The sequence below is a fragment of the Ambystoma mexicanum genome, chromosome 6p, assembly GCF_040938575.1.
Source record: "Ambystoma mexicanum isolate Mex_15411 chromosome 6p, UKY_AmexF1_1, whole genome shotgun sequence".
Taxonomy (NCBI): Eukaryota; Metazoa; Chordata; class Amphibia; order Caudata; family Ambystomatidae; genus Ambystoma; species Ambystoma mexicanum.
The window spans coordinates 888,237,154-888,256,782 of NC_090935.1; the positions used below are offsets into that span (position 1 = coordinate 888,237,154).

General features: G+C 43.2%; 1 protein-coding gene across 7 annotated transcripts in view; it reads left to right on the forward strand.

The window, feature by feature from the left end:
- The window catches only part of APC (APC regulator of WNT signaling pathway), a 1,243,184-nt gene that overhangs the window by 980,553 nt on the left and 243,002 nt on the right, over positions 1-19,629 (forward strand). For 5 of the 7 annotated variants that reach the window (XM_069625497.1, XM_069625496.1, XM_069625499.1 and 2 more), the window contains one exon: positions 9,318-9,440. In XM_069625497.1, the coding sequence (XP_069481598.1) occupies positions 9,318-9,440 (123 nt within the window). The remainder of the gene's footprint in view (positions 1-9,317; positions 9,441-19,629) is intronic. The other 2 variants (XM_069625498.1, XM_069625500.1) reach the window with 1 other exon arrangement.

The window sequence follows — 19,629 nt, forward strand, 5'->3', positions numbered from 1 at the left end:
TCATGCAGAGACTTGATGATACGGTCATCCCTATGACATTTCTGTCCTGTGCTTGAATATCAGGTTGGAGACATGTGGAAGTAACAGACTTGAACCTCCCAAGCATGCAGTATTGCTGACCTCAGCCCCATTTGGAAAATGCTACGGAATTACACATATATCTCACATAGTCAGGAAATGAGGACGAAACTTAATATTATAATATCTGCACCAGCTTGTTAAACGCTATCGATAAAAGCTAAGAAATATGTTTTTTTAAAGGGAATTGGTGTATTTATATGCTATAAAGAAAAGGCCATTGGGTTGAATGTGTAATGAAGACATTGAGACAAGATTGGTATTGTAAAATATAGCATATTTGTGTGAATGTGAAAAACTGCATATCATTTGATTTATTTTCAGTTTAAATGCTGTATTTTTCTGTATTTTTGATGCACTGATTGTCGCTTACAGAAATGTGTAATGCTTCAAAGTACAATAGGCCAATTAGCAATGTTTCACATGCTAAGATATTGTGTGGCGTGATAAGCTGCGAAATTTGACGAAGAAAGTGCACAGATGAACAAAATGTTCAGGTGAACTGAAAAGCAGGTCGGACTTGATAGGAAAACGAGTTGATTATCCTCTGTAGATTTTTGTTTCTCTGCAAAATGGTGGCAGTTAGGTGGCACAATAAAACAAATGGTGCTTTTTCAGTCGCCGAAACCTCAAATTAAATGTTGCTATGACAAATTGTAGATTTTACTGCAGGTGCTTCAAACTTTCATATTTAAAATTACCTGATGATGGAAAGGAACAACATTTTAATGTACATTGCTTGTGGCATGTGCAGCATCACAGGATTTAAATAATTCTATTTTCAATTTCTCTGATTTGAGATTTAAAAAAACATAGAACCATGAAGACTACTACATTGTAGACTGCTCCCATTTGTGGCAAAATAGAACATGTTTTACTCCGGGGGACCCAACATCACCTCACCATATATTTTTATAAAAATAGATCCTGGTAGTGGAAGTCATCCGGTTTCAAGAGTCTTCTCGCCAAATGGTCTGATTCCTAGTTGCAAGAGGTTAAACAAAGAATGAATACGAAGATTAATTATTTCACTAGTTAATGTATAAACCGAAGACCAAACTGAAACTGGGATTAAAACAGACTTTTGTTGGAATGTGTACATGTTCCAGGGAAAATATGGCAAAGACTTGAGTTTAAGAAGATAATGGTACATTGTTCTCTGTGTGGCATGACAAGGTGCTTGGAAAGACTAGTAATACTTTGATTTGATCAGATCAAATGCATAAAATAACGCGGCATTACCAGACAATCCTTGAAGGTACATATCTTTTGCTATTTCAGTTGTTCTTTGTCCACTAAAATTGTACAGCTTGCAACTGAAATCTTATCTTGTTTTTGTTGCAGTTAAGACCACTCACCCAGATCTCTACACTATGTCCCGGTCTATTACTTTACTGCTAAAGAATGTTGAGCAAACCTTTTGGGTTTTGTGTCATCAGGCAGCTCCAGTTACCATGAATGTTTTATTTGCTATTGGACCATCATTAAGAGGTTAAGATGGATTCATAGCAATATTATTAACCAAATTGGTGTGCTAGACTTACCCCTTTGGGGTGGGACCAAAGCTGATTTGTATATGGTCTTTCGCCTTTCTGTTATGGCTTAGCAGGCTGAAGAATGATGGTCTAGAGCTTGCCAGAGGTTAAGATTCATTCTAAGCATCCCAGCCATCACCTCTTTTGTGTTGCCTTAGTGGTTTGTTATTTGCAGCATTTAGTGGCTCATGTAAGGGCCCAGCCTTCGGGACAAAAGGGATCGCCCCTTGGCTCTTAGATTTTATAAAATGCATTGTGTCAAATCCAATAGCTCTGTACATTCCACTATTACAAAAGCACCATCAGTGCCTTAACTTGCCTATACTCTTCTAGCATTGATCTCCAAGTAAAGTAACCTTTGAGGTCACTTCAAAATATTTTACAGGTGGTTCTACTAGCAAGTCAATAGGAGTGTTGACACTAAACACTGTTGACACCTGCCCACCCTTCTATTCCTCCCGCCACTGCCTCTGTCATTCTCCCCTCTTCTCCTCTCCTCTTCTACCCCACATACCCTCACTATCGCACTCCTCCCCTGCCTGTCCCATCTTTGGCTCTGTCTGCCCATCCTGCACTCCAATTGATCCCTTTGCAAAACAAATAAAGGGACTTGGATCTGTCACCTCTGCTCACCTATGCAGCTTATTGAATGACTTTTTCGTAACTAGTACCTTCCCAACCTGTTCTAAAAGTCAGTGATATCTCTGCTAAATGTGCCAAGTGCTGACCGCGGCAGCCCTTCGTTATACAGACCTGTCTGTCATTGCGTACCACTCTAAAATGACTGAGGTTTGTCTTCAACTGCATAGTCAACTATCTCGAGGTACACTCAGTTGCTGCTGACCCTCCCACCCCCAATTTAGAATTTAGTCCAAATACTCCTCTTCCTCATTTCCAGTTATCTTAACATTGCCCACCACTCTCGCCCCTCCTACATTCTCATCCTTCTCAACCTTTTCTCTGCATTTAAGGCATTTTAATAATTCCTTCAACATTCAAATACTTGTTCTCCTTGGCTTAAAGGACTCTGCACTCAACTGGGTGTCCTGTAATGTCTCGGACCACTCCTTCACCTCCTAGGACTCATGCAACCCGTCTGAGACAGTGCTGCGAGTGGCTGTTTGTACTACCTCTTCTCTTCATCATTTACAAGGCCTCCCTTTGCAGACTCATTTCCGCCTTCAGCTTTAGCAATCATCTCTTTGCTAACAATGCTCTAATCTTCCCCTTCCTTGCCTTCATACTTGCAATAATTTCTGAACATATAACAAACTGCCCAACCTCCATCTGCCACTAAATTGTTGCGCAAAGTACACTGGCTGGCCATTCTGGCTAGGATCTGTTGAAAACCGTGTGCTCACCTGCAAGGCAACCCCTGCTGATAAACCGGCCTACCTGACAGCCAAACAAGAAACAGTAGGCCGCACATGGTCATCTCGCAGTAAAACCATCACCACACTGGAAACTAGACTGGCTTGCATGGAAGAAATTGCTCTTTGAATTCATTTTACTCATTTATAAATCCTTGCACATAGCTACCAGGTTTCCCCATACCATGTATGAGAAATTCGTCCAGTACTGTTTTTGCTGGAATTCCTGGCATTATATTGATGGGTAAAGAAAAACCAATGTAATTCCAGAATCCAAAGGGGAAAAAAACATGACTGGTTATACTTATTATGCCTGTCATGGGCAAACTTGAACGCTTCAGCCATGGTCATCCCCCAAACCAGTCTCCAGAGGATGCTCAGGGGCAACACGCTCCCCTTGGAAGCAAGACGATGCAGTGCAACACTGGTTCGATCCCTGGGTCCGCACTTAGAAACCTCTGGGTACAAGCGTGTTATAAATAACCAATTACAGTCACTACCACACTGACTGCATCTCACTATGCTCTCCATCTTCAACTCACGTCTCCTAGTCTCTGTACAACCTATTGCCCACTGCCCTGTGCCGCCTCCCACTTTCCCCTGCTTTTCCCTACGTTTCCCCACGCCACTGGAATGCTCTTCCCCAGGCCCATAGACTTCATCTCTTAAATGCAACTCTTCAAAATGCATCTCAAATCTCACCTGCTAGTGATGGAAAAACCTTTATAAATGCCTTTCTAAAGTAACCATCCCATTCACCTCTCCTGCACTCAGGTTTAGTATTTAATACCACCAAAGTACACTTAGCGGCTCTATCAGCCTACACTATATCCCAAAACAAAGTGTCATGGTGGATGGTACCAGTTATCAAAGTATTCATGGAATGGGTAAAAAGACTATACTCTCCGTTAGGGAGAATTATCAGAAATGCTAATTCCCTCTACCCAGAGACACCCAGCAACTTTGATGTATTTTGAGGACTTCATTTATTTAACCTGGAGAGAGTGAGACCCTTTATTCCACTCTCTCATGTATTTTAATGTGATTTTGTACACAGTGTTTCTTTTCGTTGTGGAGTCTGACAAACTCCATAGGCGGCATCTTTTACATTGTGTCACACAGCACCTTCAGTGCAGTGACATAGGGAAGTCTTCCAGATTTCCCCAAGGTTTATATACCTTCTCTGGGATAAAGTACTGTTTCCCAGAGCAGTACCATGAAATTGCCTTTACTTACCTTTGTAACTTTCTAGACCCAGCACACACTATTTTACAATAGGGTGCTGGAGGGGTTACTTAGTATCCCCTTTGTATGTTACCCTTTCCTCGATGAATGGCTGGTGGCAGTGGTTTACGTTTTACTACCAGTGTGTGTTTCTACCGCGGGCTGCGTTCGCCGCCACGGTAAAGCACCCATGGGTGTCATTTTTGTAAAAATGGCTCGTTCTTTTTTTTCCGCCATTTCTTTGTGGAAAGGTCCTTCTTGAGATTTACTCTGTGCCACAAACCAGGTTTGGTCCCTTTGTTCATTTTGCCTTTGGCGGGATTCAAGAGTGAAGCCCGCCTCTGGCTCCAGGGTGTCTGACAGGGGCTGGAAGCAAGGGAGGTGCCCGAAACTCCCTGTGCTTAGTCTCCTAGGAGACAGTAATGCACTCATAGTTGATTGGCCGGCTGGCTGTCCGGCAAGTACAGCCACCCTGCTGGGTGACTGACAGCTAGGCTGGAATGAATGGGAGCAAGCTGCATAAAAGGCAAGGCTTTTTGGCTTGGAAGGCAGTGTCGACCATTAGACGAAGGAATCCGAAGAAGAACTTGAAGAGGATGCCTGCTGCAAATTCTGGACCGTTGGTTTGCCCGGTGAAGCCCTGCTGCTGTGCTGAAACTCCAAATTTTTATCAACAGAGAAGCCCCTGCAAGGACCACTTCTCCCTTTGAGTTGATGGGACCAATCAACTCCAAAGTAAGCAACCTGGACATCCTCTTGAAGCTGGTCGAGTTTCCACTGCAGTCGCTGCTGGAACCGGATAGCCATGGAGAGGAACACCAGTTTGTGTGTGTTGCTTTTAAGCTGGCCAAGAGCTCCAGGAATATCCTCCGGACTCCCAGGAAGCAGGACTGACCTATCCCGAGACCCCTCAACAGAGTGAGGAACCCCAGACGCAAGGAAAGCCCATCTCGACAGCCTGGAACCGCAGTGTTGCTTTTTGTGGTAGACGCTTGGAGCTGAAACACTGAACAGCCACTTTTTTGCCGGTTGCGAGTGATGACCATCCCATTGCAGTGCAGGAGTCACCAGAAGCCCTCCCTCGTGTTCCTACGACTGAGGCCCTGGAACAGCGAGAACTGCAGAGCTGCACAGGAACAGAAGTCGTCTGCTGCACTTTTTCCTCAACCTAAAGGTACTGTACAGTCTAAGAGAACTTACCTTTTGTTGTGTAGACACTTGTCCTCGTTGGAGACTTGCTTGGTTACATGTGTAGAGTTGTTATCGGCTTCTTTACCTCACAAGCCTAATCGGCTTGTTGCCCTACTTTGATTGCTTCCGTTCTACAAAGACCTTTTAAACATTGGAAAAGACTTACCTGCAAGAAGTGCTTCAGTTCACCTTAACCTTTGCTAACTTAACATTGGCTTGCCTGGCTCCCTGAATGACTCTTCTCTCTTCTGCCTATGTATGTGTTCTGCCTTCCTTCCAGGAAAGGGTTAACACATTTTGCATTTGGGGGTTGTTTTGAAAGTACTTGCCTACTTAAGAATAACTGTGTTAATACTTAATTGATTCTGAACTCTCTTCTCTTTAACACTTCTCCCAAGAATATTCTAAATGCAACAGTGAAATATTAATGCCAACAGCACCCTAGCTATTGAAGTCAGCTCAGGGTGTAGGTAGTGCCTGTGTGTCATCCCAAATGGGTATTTGCTGATTTGGATAACTGAGTGTGTATTTTTGGAGCTTATTTGTGTGTTGTTTTATATTGCTCCCTTCTGAAGAAGGCTTATTCTAACTGACTGATAAATTAATAATTGTTTAATCAAGAAACCTTGTGTGTAAGAGTTTGTGAATACTTGTCACTGTGAATCTGTGTAACTGCGCTACAGCTCACATTGACCGCTCTTGAGATGAGCCTGGCTGCTCAACACGCTACCAACCTGTGTAGTACAGTCTTATACAAAAGGTTGGGTTCCTATTGCCAGGAGGTCAGGGTTGTTGCAGTGCACCCAAAGGGTACTGCATACAATCTTGCCTAACACTCTCCCATCTCAAATCCTCCACTGGGTTGGGACCTTAACATTGTCCTCACAAAACGCATGGGTCCATTCTTTGAGCTGATGCACAAAGCCAGCCTAAAACATTTTAAATTACAAGACTGCCTTTCTAGTACCCATCACCTCTATAAGACGAGTCAGTGAACTACAGGCACTGATCCTTTCATTGTCATCCACAAAGACAAGGTGGTTCTTAAAACACACCCAAGATTCTCACCTAAGTTCTATGTTAACCAGTCCATTGAACTACTGACTTTTTTCCCCAAACCATCAAACACAGCTGAAAAAAACCTCCATAGCCGAGACGTAAGGATGGCGGTCTTGTATTACATAAACAAAATTAAACCTCAAAGGAAAACAGATCAACTCTTTGTTTCCATAGCACCCGGCAGGGAAGGAGAAAATATTTTGAAAAATGTTATCTCCGTATGGATAGTCCAGTGCATACAGCTTTGCTACTCGCTATCTAAAAAAGACTTTACCTTTTACATCAAGAGCTCACCCTACACGAGGTGCAGGAGCTACTTTAGTATTTATCTCAAATGTTCCCTCAGATGCAATTTGCAAGGCAGCTACTTGGAGCTCCATCCATACCTTTACTCAGCATTACTGCATTGACACACACTCTAAAGCAGATTCACAAGTGGTGCTAAAACATCTATTTGCCACTGTACCTTCTCACAACCCACCTTTTTCTCCAGGTACTCTTCGCTAATCTATGCATAGCGTGTGATCTAAGAAGATCCACAAGCCTCAGAAGGCATACATTACTCACCATAATCGTATTTCTGATTCTTGTATCTGTGCTTAGGTTCACATGCGCCTCCCCCAAACTCCTCCCCCCAGAGTCGAAGGTGCATATATGTTTTCTCCAGCTACTTTTCTGCTTACCTATTTCTGTACTCATGCTACACTTCATGCAACCTCATGTCAGAAAGAAAACAATCTGACGAACCTCGACGTGTGAAGGACCATGGGTACAGTAGACTTCACACTAGGGATAGTATTGCTAACACGCCCGTCAACGTCCCTTTTCAAGTTTTGAATATAATCATGGCATACTTCCGGACTACCACTAGATGTGGGCCTAAGTATAGCATGTGAATCTAAGTAGATACAAGCATCAGAAAGAAAATTACGGTGAGTAATGTGTGCCATATAACTGCAACAACCTGCACACGCCGCGAGAAACCGCACTCCAGAGACCTCAAAAGTGAATGGCAAAACAAGGTAATCAAAACAAATGAGTTTATTAAAGCCCTATACTCGGGGAGGCAAATACAAAAAGCTATGCATTTCTCACTGCTTGGTGCTTGATATAGATATAGATATATATATATATATAGATATGACACACAATTCATGTGCTCTAGTCCCTGTCCATGGTGTTTGATCCGACTCTTACCCCTTCACCACCAATTAACACCCTGCAGGGGGGAGTCAACCAATCAATGCAGTCTGAAACAGGCGATCCCAGCCCACGTTCCAACCTGATGGCCGGTTCTCGCTTCAATTGTGCCTTTTAACTCGTGCCCCGGCCTCGTGCCCCGGCCCCGTGCCCCGGCCCGTTATCACCCGTTCCAGCCCTTGGAACAGGTGGTTAATGCCATATTATGTGTGACTCAAGCAGACATTGCTCTTATTTAAAGGCACCTTACTCTAGGATTGCCCATGCTCTGTCATTGCGGGCTCTGTAAGTTATTTCAGTTAATTGTTATATTATTTAGTTTATATTTTCACAATTACTGAAACTGAAAAAAGGTTAATAAATATTTTAGTTCCTGTTGGCAAGTGAGCAATCTTAGTGTGAAGCAGCTCTCCGACGTGGTGCCTTAAAAACTATGCTACACTGCCTGTATCTCTTCTGCTTCATGAATGGCCATGTCATAGGTCAAATTCAGTAAACAGGAAGTCTATTAGCAGGCTTAAAGTACTCTTGCCCCACCCGCCATCTTTCTATCTCTGTATGTTATAATTTGTGTGTGCAGGCGCTTGTGATTTGAATATCCTAGGTGAGAACACCTTAATTTTCATGTACCACAACATGCCTACTCTCTGACTCTTGTCGGAAATGGCAACTGATTTAAGTTTTACATTGAATACGTAATCCTGTAAAGGAACTCAGTGCCAGATTCTTCCTAGGAGTTTGACTTTGTACATTAGTATGCTTTCACAATTGGCTAAACTGTGGGATTGGGCATACCGACTCCAACAGAATACATGTTGCATGGGTTAAAAAAGCAGACAAGTTAGCGGTTCAAGTAATGAACTGCACTTAGAGTGTTTAACTTGCGTCAAAATCAGTGGTGGTTGAAGTGACTTTGTTATGGAAGAGAGGGGGAAGGGTACAATAGTGGGGCTTGACAAGACTGCTAAAAGGGTGAGTGTTGGGGTCCATTTGCATTTTAGCCAGCATGACTGTTTCTGACGTTGTAAATAATATAATGTTTGTAATCCTTAAATGTATACATGCCTTAACTTCTCCTATATTTGTTCCCTTATATCTTTATATCAACCATCTTGTAATCTCCGTTCTGCTACACTCTTTTCTTTGACTGTGCCTCTTCATGTTTTCGATCGTTCTTCTTGGGTCTAAACCTTTGAACGTTCTTCTACTCAACATCAGTTCTTGCTCCTCTTTCCCATTTTAAAAAACGTTCAAAATCTCATCTTCATTCTCCTTTCCCGGACTCTGTCATGTAAATTTCTGTAGCTATGGTGTTTGTTCATGTTTTTGTACCGTTATTATGTAAAGTGCTTTGGCTAAAGCGCTATGTAAACATATATAAATATATAGTAAATGTAATAGTACGTCATGCCAGAATGCTTCTACATATTGCAACAATAATAGTGCTTTCCCAATTTATTGATGAAAGCTAATTGTTTGGCATGCCTCGACCAAACCAAAATCTGCCTGGTAATGTTGCTCCTTTTGCTCACAACTGAATAAGCTCCTTTCAATGAGCCTTGATTTGCTTCAGGTGGCATTGTTATTGCACTGTAGCCAGCTTGCTTAAGTATCTGCACTTCTCTGTGGGTTCATAGAATTCTTTTGTTCTGAATTTCAGGGTTCCGCAGCTCGAATGGACCGTGAGGCAACCAGTGGTATGAGTTCTAGTAGTACCTACTCGGTTCCTCGAAGACTGACAAGTCACCTGGGTACCAAGGTAACCGAAGAATACAAACCACAGGTCGCTAACACTACATTTTTACTAATACAATAACTTGGCTGCTAGCAATAATGCTAATGTGCTCATATTTTTTTAACACACACTAATAGCCTTTATAACATGCATTATGTTAAAGGGATTTTATGTAGCATGTGAGAGCTGGTTTTATCTGCATGCATAGTAAATGTACTGGTTTCAGGTTTGAATAATGGATCACTTCTGTTCGGGGTCCTACACCCATCACACACCAGCTCTAACAACATTAAAATCTGTGTTGGAAGATGTTATGAAACGTTTTTGCCCAGTGTGCATGTGTTGATTTGCTGTCATGGCAATGACCGAATGATTTCTAGTTTCCCTTTGGTGAACTTTTGAAACCTCAAATCATAAATGTTAAGCAAATTTTGCTCTTTTGTAAGTGTCCTCATCCTCTCCACGCTTTGTTGTTTTGCCACTGCCTCCTTTCAAAGATTTTATTTTCACTTTGGAGGGAGAATGTATATTTGTACTTGAGCTATAATGAGATCTCTGTAGATGAACATTGAGAACACAAGGTGAGCACAAAATTATAATATTGGGCCGTATGTATAAAGCCTATATGGGGAGGTTCTGTATTCCGATAGAATGAATATCAAAAGATACCATACAAATGACTTTTGCTTATTGTTCCCTTAGTACACTCTATTTCAGATTTGTACTCGACCTTGATAACAGCCTGTGCCTCTTCTCCCTTACAAGCACTCCAATTGGCTGAAGTTTTTCCTTTCTCAGAGCAGTTTTTTCACAGGTTACAGCAGCTTGAGGTAGAATTGTTTTTATTCTGTTAATGATGCATAGGGGCAGTTTCGCAACTTTATTACATATATGCCTACAGCGGCTCATCAATTTATTCTGGGTTCATATAATGTATTTACTCAAACTTTCAAGTGTGCAAGTATAGAAATGTAGTTTCCAAGGGACAAAAACTGATTACACAGACATATCAACCAAGAAGCATCTCAGATGTATGCCAAATTTCTTTCCACAGACATGTGTTATGGCTTTATCCTTTACATATTCGGCGATCATTATTCTTTTGATTTATGTTGACGATTTAGTCATATCAGGGTACAATAAAAGTCATCTACAATAGTTAAAATAAATCATATTAGTATGCTAAATCCCCAAGACCACGCATTCATATAATAAAATACTAATGATCAAAAAGAGAAATGACATGACAAGTAACTACAAAGTTGGTAGCTGCATTTTGAATTAATCATCTAGCGTTGCAGAAGAATATGGTTCTACGCCACCAAGACTCTGTATTCAACTGCCGCAAATAATAAAATTCTGTTCGGACTTGCACATGTTGAATGCAAAACCAATATTTCATAGACAGCTTCTTCAGACATGGGAGTAAAACAATGTATCTGTCAAAGTTGCCTGGGCATAGAACCAGTAGATGTTGAATAATTTCTCTGCACAGGTTACATGCGGGACAGAGATCTGACATCTCTGGATTCCAACAATTAATCATGACAGCAACCAATAGATTCTCTTTGCTTCTCTAGAAAAAGAGAACTCTTGAAAATGGATTGCCAGTCACATCAAGACGTTTTTCTTTTCTGTGATATCGCCATATCTTCATCCAACAAGCGGTAGTAATGAATTTGTATTTTAAATTGGTAATCACTGTTTTCTCTGGTTATGTGCTCGCATATTAAAAGAAACGTGTTCAGGAACCTGCCACTTGACTCTCAATATAGTATCAGAACAGCCACCTTACTGCGGCAGGATAGTAAACTGCTTCTTTGAACTGGTGCCATAAATGTGTCCCTGTCGTGCTGCCATAACCCATTTTCAAAGTTTCCTCTGCACCCCATCCTAGCCCTCTGTCAAGGTGTGGCACAACGTGGTAGAGTGTCCATCGCAGACTATATCCCTCCTCCCCTTTTGAATACTATGGCTAATACTCCTGTATAGTTAAAGTAAGGGCAAACAGCCTAATGCCAACTTGTGCACAGTGATTGTTTTTTTCTTTTTTGTATTTTGCTTGATGTTGCTGAATCTTCACAAAAATCTGCTCCCCCCGCAGTAAACAAAACCTTGAACCGGACATGGCAAGCTAATTTGAAAAGTATTTCTCAGCGAGACCGTGCCGCAATTTAGCTACATAACAGTGTTTGTTTGTTTATATAGCGCTTTACGCCAAAGCGCTGTACATTGTAACAACAAGAATACATTAACAGTAGAAGCAATTAAAAGATATGAGTCGAACCATCAATACAGCAACTAGAACAATTTACCAGCAGAGATAAATGAGGGAAAAAATGGGTGGAGAAGGGAATGGAGTGGGGAAAAAGGAAGTGAGATAAGGTGAAGGCGAGAGAGGGGGGAAGAGGGGACAAAGAAGAGACAAGATAGGGGTAGAGAGGCAAGATGAGGAGGATAAAAGACTGGTGGGGGGAAGGGCGGGGGAGGATCAGAGTATCAGGGAGGGGAGTGGAGAAGAAGAGATTTTAAGGAGACACGAAAGGAGGAATAGGTGGGGATGGAACGGATAGAGAGGGAAGGGAGTTCCAGTGGAGGGGAGCAAGGAGCTGAAAGGAGCGAAAACGAGAGGAGGCACATGGGGACGGGGGAACAAAGAGAAGGAAGTGATCTGCAGATCTGAGAGAACGAGAGGGAGTGTAGAATGAGATGAGAGAGGAGAGATGAGGGGGAGCAAGTTCATGGAGAGATTTAAAGATGAGACCGAAGAAGAGGAATTTCAGTTGGGAATAAAAGTAAAGCCAGCCAAGCTGTGAGAGTGAGGAGGAGATGGAGTCATGAGGTGAGAGCAGACAGAGGGTGCGAATGGCAGAGTTATAGAGGGATTTTAGGGGGGCAAGATTAGTAGCAGGGAGTCCAAAGAGGAGAGAGGAACAGTAGAAAAGACAAGACAAGAGAAGAGAGGATATTAAAAGTTTAGTGGCGTGGAAGGTTAGAGAGGAACGTACTTTGCGGATATTGAAAAGGTGGTAGCGACATGCGCGGGAAGTGAGAGAGATATGGTGGGTGAAGGAAAGGGAGGAGTCAAAGTGAATGCCAAGATTACGAGCATGGGCAGAGAGAGGAAGATTAGTGGGAGGAAAGTGAATAGAAGGAGGAGGAATAGTGTTGGAGGGAAAGAATAAGACTTCAATCTTGTCTGTATTGAGAGAGAGAAAGTGGGATGACATCCAATTTTTAATGGCAGTAAGACCAGAAGAGAGCTTAAGATGGAGGTCAGGAGTGAAGGAGGAGAATGAGAGGAAAATCTGGGTGTCATCAGCGTAGAAGTGATGAGAAATACCGAAAGAGGAGATGAAAGGGGCGAGAAGCGAGGTGTAAAGAGAGAAAAGAAAAGGGCCAAGGACAGAGCCTTGGGGTACACCATAGTCCAGTGGGAGCGTAGAGGAGGTGCGACTGCCCCAGGATACGGTAAAAGAGCGGTGGGAGAGGTAAGAAGAGAGCCAGTTGAGGTCGGAGCCTTTGAAACCTAAAGAGGAAAGAGTGTTGAGCAGTAAGTGTTGATCAACGGTGTCAAAGGCTATCAAAGGTACTCAACAGTGGGTATTGCAAATATGCTCATGAAGGATGTTGTTGGTCTCAATTGTTTCCACAACACCCTTACTTTCCTCTGCTCAAAGAGTCCCCATTAAGCGCAGTGCAAGCTTGGGGAAAGGGATTTGAGAGCAGGTGCCTTGAGAAATAAGGATATAAGAATATGCCAATTGCCTAACAATTGAAAAGTCTCATGTTTTGCCATGATGTACTCGAGTGGTTCAATCATTCCTGATGTTTCTTTACATTATGGAACTGGTAGTTTTGCTTTGCCCATTTTAAATGGGACTAAATGTCCCAGAATAAAATCTCATGAATTGCATGGATTTACTTGAGTCAATGCTATACTTTAGTCAGTTTATTTCGGAGTAAGTATAATATCCATAAAACATCACTTTAAAAATACATCACAGTGTGCATACCTAACATTGTTCTACAAAATTGTCATAAAATCATAGAATACGAAGGAGGAATCATAAAAGCAGCACCTGAACCCACACAAGACATTAACCCTTAAGTGCCAAGGACGAGATAGCTCGTTGTTGGCACTTAAGGGATTAATGAAGGAGAACATTTTAGAAGACTTTGAACGGTGAAATACCGAAATCGCCAAAAAAAGGCCTTGGCACTGGGGGGGGGGGGGGAACCCATGGCAGTTAAAACAACATCATAAAATACTATGTTACGCACTGTTGTGGGATTACCGTGCCCATTCCAGAAGTTTTGTTCTACATTTCCAGGCTGTTTGCAAATAGCAGGCAAAAACAAATGCAAACTTAACTTCACAGAGAGACAGTAATAACATAAAAGCTGGCCTCCATGGTCGAATCACACTACCCCATAAGAGGCTATGATGTAGCTGGACCAGGTTTCCTAAGAACCACACCTCTACCCCAGCAGATGGCAGCCACCAACTGACCTCATACAGCAGTTGGAGCTTCTGACCCAGATAATGAAGTCCCTAAACTCATTAAAATCAACTAAATTCTAAGGCCATGCACATTGTTTCCCTGTGCACCTGCACTGTGTTATACCACACATAAAAAATCAGTATTTTTGTTGGGCTTGACTCTAAAACTGTAGCATTCCTTTTGATGTTGCCATAAACGAACCTAATCTGCTTAAAAGCTTGGCTCAAAATATAAAACCTCCAAAGATTGTGTTGTTCCTTGCTATTGCCCCCCTCAACCCCTGCAATAGTGGTCAATGGCATTTGCATTTGCTGCCTGTAGAAAAATGATAGCCAAGGGTGGTATATAATATAAATCAAATGTCTGGGATGCTCAAGGGAGGCAGTCCTAGCAACCTATTGGTCTGGCCCTTCGCTAAGCTTATGGAAAGTTCAGTGCAGGCTGTATCTAAAACAACTCGCTCCCCTAATGATTTCTAGGATTAGTTCTGCTACACACATGAAAAGGAAAAGATTTGACTGAGTTGCAGCTTTTGGTTGACAAGGGCCTTAATGGCACTACTTCCAAGACTTGTGATGCTCTACACATACAGTGCTATGCTCGGTCTATCTATTTTATGCATTTATTAGTGCTTTGCATGACAGGCCATAGGTCTGCTTTAAAGATTAAAATATTCCCAATACCCCAGGCAACATCTTTGCCAAAATACCCTTAGAGCTCATTTTTTTACCCGAAGAGCTCCTTGTGAGTAAAATTGAAAGGGTCTTTGTGTGGTGATGAAGTCTGGGTTACTGCCCTTTCCATTAATGCATCTATTTGACTTGTCAGGATCAGTCATTCCCTAGTGCAGTTACCTTTGGCTCTCCAGATACTTTAGTCTACAACTTCCCACGACCCCCAGTCACCGTATTCAATGGTTCAGGGTCATGGGATTTGTTGTTCAAAACATCTGGCGAGCCACAGGTTGCAGCCCATGTCCTAGGGTTTGAGATTTTCTTGTTGGTGCTGCTGGTTCAGTTTTGACAGCACTCAAGAAAATAAATTGCCTTTGCTAAGTGGATCTGTTGCTGACAGATTCACATTGTTATACATGTGGCTCCTCTCACGGCTTGGGTATTTATTTTAGAGGTCAGCTATACAATATGTGGGGTTTGGCTATTTGGCATGAGAACCAAAATGCAAGATTTCTGTTCTCGTTGTTGATGCATGCAGACCAGACATACCATGATATTTGTGTCCATGTGAGTTTCTGGATCTTATGTATTAAGAGCATCAAAGCATTTGTGCTGAAAAGGAGACCTTGTGTGCCCATAATGCTAGGATGCATCACCATGGGTTGTGGAATGTATGTGGCAGTAGAGGTGTAATGTTCTCTTGAATGTGTGCATATACATTTGTACAGTTAGTGAATAGGATTAGGAGAGTCTGGTCAGAGCCATAAGGGAGCACAAGTCATTTCTGTGGTGTCAGTCAGGACTTAGTGGAGTATATGGTGTGGCATGTTGTTAGGGAGAATTCTCTGTTTAGGCTGAATTTCCCTACCTAGTGAGTCCCCCAGCAGCTTTGCTGGATTTCTGGGGTTTAATTTTTTTCTCCTGCCAAGAGTGAGACTCTTTTACCCTCACTCTTGGACATGTTGAAGTGTGTTATCTTGGACAAACCTTGTGTTGAATGGGCTATGGGGTCTTTTACTCCATAGGGCCTCATGTATTTTTGTGATGTGGGTCACACAGCACCCTCTGTGCCGTGACCCAGGGGTGTCCTAGGGACTCCCCAACATAGACTCCATACCCTGGGACTGACTACTGTCTCCCAGGGCATGTAAAGTCACCAAAGACTTTGCTAGTCTTGAATCCTGAACAGAACCAGTACAAACCATCATATTGTGGACGTACTGGCTGGGGCAATTCGATTGCCCCAGGGTCTGTTAGTCGAGGGGGCACGTCTCCGCCCCCCCTGATCGAGTTTTGGCTGGTGGCAGTGGAAACTACTTTTTATATTCAACCGCGAATATTTCCCTATGGGATTTCCCATTGTTTTAGGCTAACACATTTAATTATTTATTTACGGTAGCCTTAAACATACCGCCGGTTTATATATTTATTTTTATAACTCCGGTTGGGACTTTTTGCCAAAACTTGATTCTAAAATGGCGTTGGTGTTCGCCTCTGTAACTCTGACCCAAAGTGGAGCCCTTTGTTCCACTTTTGGCGGGCTTCTCCACAGAAGCCCTCCAAAGTGGTGCCACTCTGTCTGGGGTACTTAGGAGGGGTGGAGGGGGATTTAGGCACCCTGGACTGAGTTACCTTGGTAACTCAAGTCGCACTCCGTCCTGATTGGCCCAAGTGGTGAGCCGCCCGGCTCACCACTTAGCATGTTTGAGTGACAGCTAGGCTGGGTGAATGGGGGTTTGCTGCATAAAAGCAGGGCTTTGGGGACTGGGACTTCAGAAGTCGCCACAGGACCAAGAATCCGACGAGGGAAGAGCTGAGCCGACCTGCTTCGACGACACCACCCGGTGGAGCCCTGCTGAACCGTCTCACCACTTTTTCCCGACGACCGAGGAGAACTCTTAACGGAGTGGCTCCTTCCCTTGACTGGTGGGGACAACCAGTTTTCGCCTTCTTTCCGTTCTTTGAGGTATCTCGTGGCCGCCTTGCCTGTGCCAAGCACCCCGGCAACCGGAATACCACACTTTACCCCCATACCGCGAAAGTCGGTACCAACCCTTTAACCGGAGGACTCCGCGGCTGGTTTCTTCCCGGGCAGTGCAACGACCCTCTTCTTCTGCGCTTCAGCGAGAACTTCTTCTCCCCTGACCGACGTCGAGCCCTGCTGCCACTGCCTGGAACAACTGCCCCCGCTGGAGGATCCTTTCCGCTTAAGGTACTGTGTTCCGCCTGGCTTCCCTTGCTACCGACTGTACGGGGTAGATTTAGCCCCCGGCTTTCGAACCTGGGAGTGCCTGGGACACTTTGGCTAAACTTTCTGAGCCACTCTAAACTCTTTCTGACTCTTTGCAAGACTTTGAATCCCTAATAACAGTGTGATCTTGGGCACAGTTTCGCTCCGGCTACTCTAAGAGTGGGCCCTGCCTAGTGACTTTTTGCTCACCTGTGACTTTAGTCTTCTTTAAAGCCTATTGCAAGTGTTCTGGACCTTAGAGTGGTGTGTCTAACCTATTTCTGCTTTTTCTCTCCCTTTCTTGGAAACTACTAGAGTGTCATCTAACGTTAAGCACTCACCTCTGTTTTAATTAAGTGGTGTTAACCTAGAGTTGTCTAGATAGGAGAAAGGATTGAATTTACTTTCATTATAACTGTGTTGAAGTGTTTTTACTATATTTTTGCTAGAGTGTTTTTAACTTATGTGTATTTTAAATAAATAACTATATTCTTTTGAAACCAAGCTCTGGTCAGTGTTTGCTTGTGCTATTGGGTTTTGGTACATATTGTGTATACTTTGCATACTGCCTAACTCTTCTTGAGAGAAGTCTGACTGCTCAGCCACAGCTACCAGGTAAATCTGGGTGGTACAGACTGCTACCAAAGGGGTTTACTGCTCTACCTGTAGTCTTAAATCTTTTGCAGTGTTCCCCAAGGGAACTGCACAGGTTTCTGCCTAACACTGGTGTACAGCGGTGGGATTTGTATTGAGTATACATTTTATTGTGCTTTAGATACCTTAGTGCAACTAACCACAAAGCTTAGCACTGAAAAAGTAAAACCTCTAACATGTCAGTTATAGAAAGCTATAGTCAAGAGTCCCTTGCAGCCAAAACTGCTGATTGTTTAAGAGTGCTCTGTAAACATAAGGATCTCCTGACTAAGGGCAAGAAAATGGAGCTGATTGAAAGATTGTTAGCTAACCAAAGTCTGGGTGATGGTTCAGAGGAACCTACCACTCCAGCAACTGTAGATGACAGTATTGAAGCTAACATGGAGCAAAATGTTGATGTTTCTGAGGAAGAGTCAGAAGAGGAGGGTGAGGCTGTTGTAACTGTCCCCCCTAGGCCTCTGCCTGCTCTACCTGCTGTGCCTACTGGACCTTTACCAGGTCCCACATTTAGTCCTCAGTACTTTGAACTGGAGAAAATGAAGCTAGAATTGGAGTATAAGAAACTTAATGCTCAAACTGACAAAGAACTAAGGCTAAGGGAAATGGAGCTCAAGTATGACTTAGAAATGAAGAAATTATCTGTTGAGAATGTTTCTCTCTCTGGCTCCTCTAGAAGTTCCAGTCCTAAAAGACCCCGGATGCCTAAAGAATTGGTTGGTATGTATGAGCCTAAGTTGGATGTGTTGGATTGGTTGTCTCTGTTTGAATATAATCATGGGCTCCAGAACATCACAGGAAATGACTTACTCACCTGGTTGTTCTCTAGGCTTCCCCCTGTTGCAACTGATGTGGTAATGGAGATGGGGGAGGAGGATAGGAAGGACTATGAATGTGTGAAACTAGCTTTGATAGCTAGGTTTGGGAAGACCCCTTCCCAGTATCTTAAGAGGTTTAGGAGCCTCAAAAAGCATGATGGTACCCCTTGGGCTACCTGGGTGAATGAATGTTTGAAAAACTTAGAGGGATGGATTAAGGGTTACAAGGTGAACACTTATGAAGGTATGAAGAATTTGTTTATGTTGGAGACTATTTATGATGCCTGCTCTCCTGAGCTCAGACAACACTTGGCTGATTCCAGGGAATTGGATTCCCGGAAACTAGCTAAGGCTGCTGACTTGTGGGTTGCCAACAGGGCCACTCACAAGGATTCTGGGGTAACTCAGAAGAAGGATGGGGAAAAACAATCTAAGAAGGACTCCAAAGAGAATTCTAATACTACAAATTCCAAAGAGGGCCCCAAACAAAACTATAAGGGTAAGCCACAAGGGAAACCAAATCAGGCTAGTGTACCTTCTGGTCCCAGACCCGAAGGAGGTCAGAACAAGCCTCCATTCCAGCGAGCCTTTGGCTCATGCTTTGTTTGTAAGGCTACTGACCATGTGAAAGGAGATCCCAGATGTAAGGGTAAACCTTCAGGGGTCCAGCTTGCCTCCTTAGCCTTCGCTCCAGAAGAGGAAGTACATATGGCAAGTGGAAACTTTCTATTACTAGCTGATGAACCCACTGGAGTCTCAGCTAGTGTTTCTTTAGTCTCTCTGGGGTTGTGGGAGCAACAGAATTTAGATGTCTATAACTCTATCCCAGATAATACTAAAGAGTATTATAAGGACAGTGTCCAGGTGAATGGTCAGGAGACTCCTGCCATTAGGGACACTGGAGCCAGCATAACTGTGGTGGATGAATCATTTTTCAAGGCAGAGGATGTTGCTAAGGCACCCAAATGCCTCACCAAGTTAGCTGGTGGGCCTGTGCAGATGTGTCCCCAGTTACCAGTTCTCATCCAATGTAATGATATGGCTGTAAAAATACCTGTCAGTGTACAATGTGAAGTGCCAGGTAGGGTTCTGTTGGGTAATGACCTCAAAGCTCTTGGAGTTGTATCTCATACCCCCAGACCTCCTAGCAAAAGGTTTCAGGAACTCACAAAACCTGCAAGGGAGAAAACCCTGAGAGGGTTATCTCAGGAGATGATGACAGAAATCACTCCTCTACCACTGGAGCAACTTACTGCAGTAACTACCAGATCAGGAGCAAAGGGGCAACCCAAGACTCCTAGGAAAAAGCCAGCAGCAAGCACTCCAGTGCTTCCAACAAGGACTTCCCCTAGGTTGTCC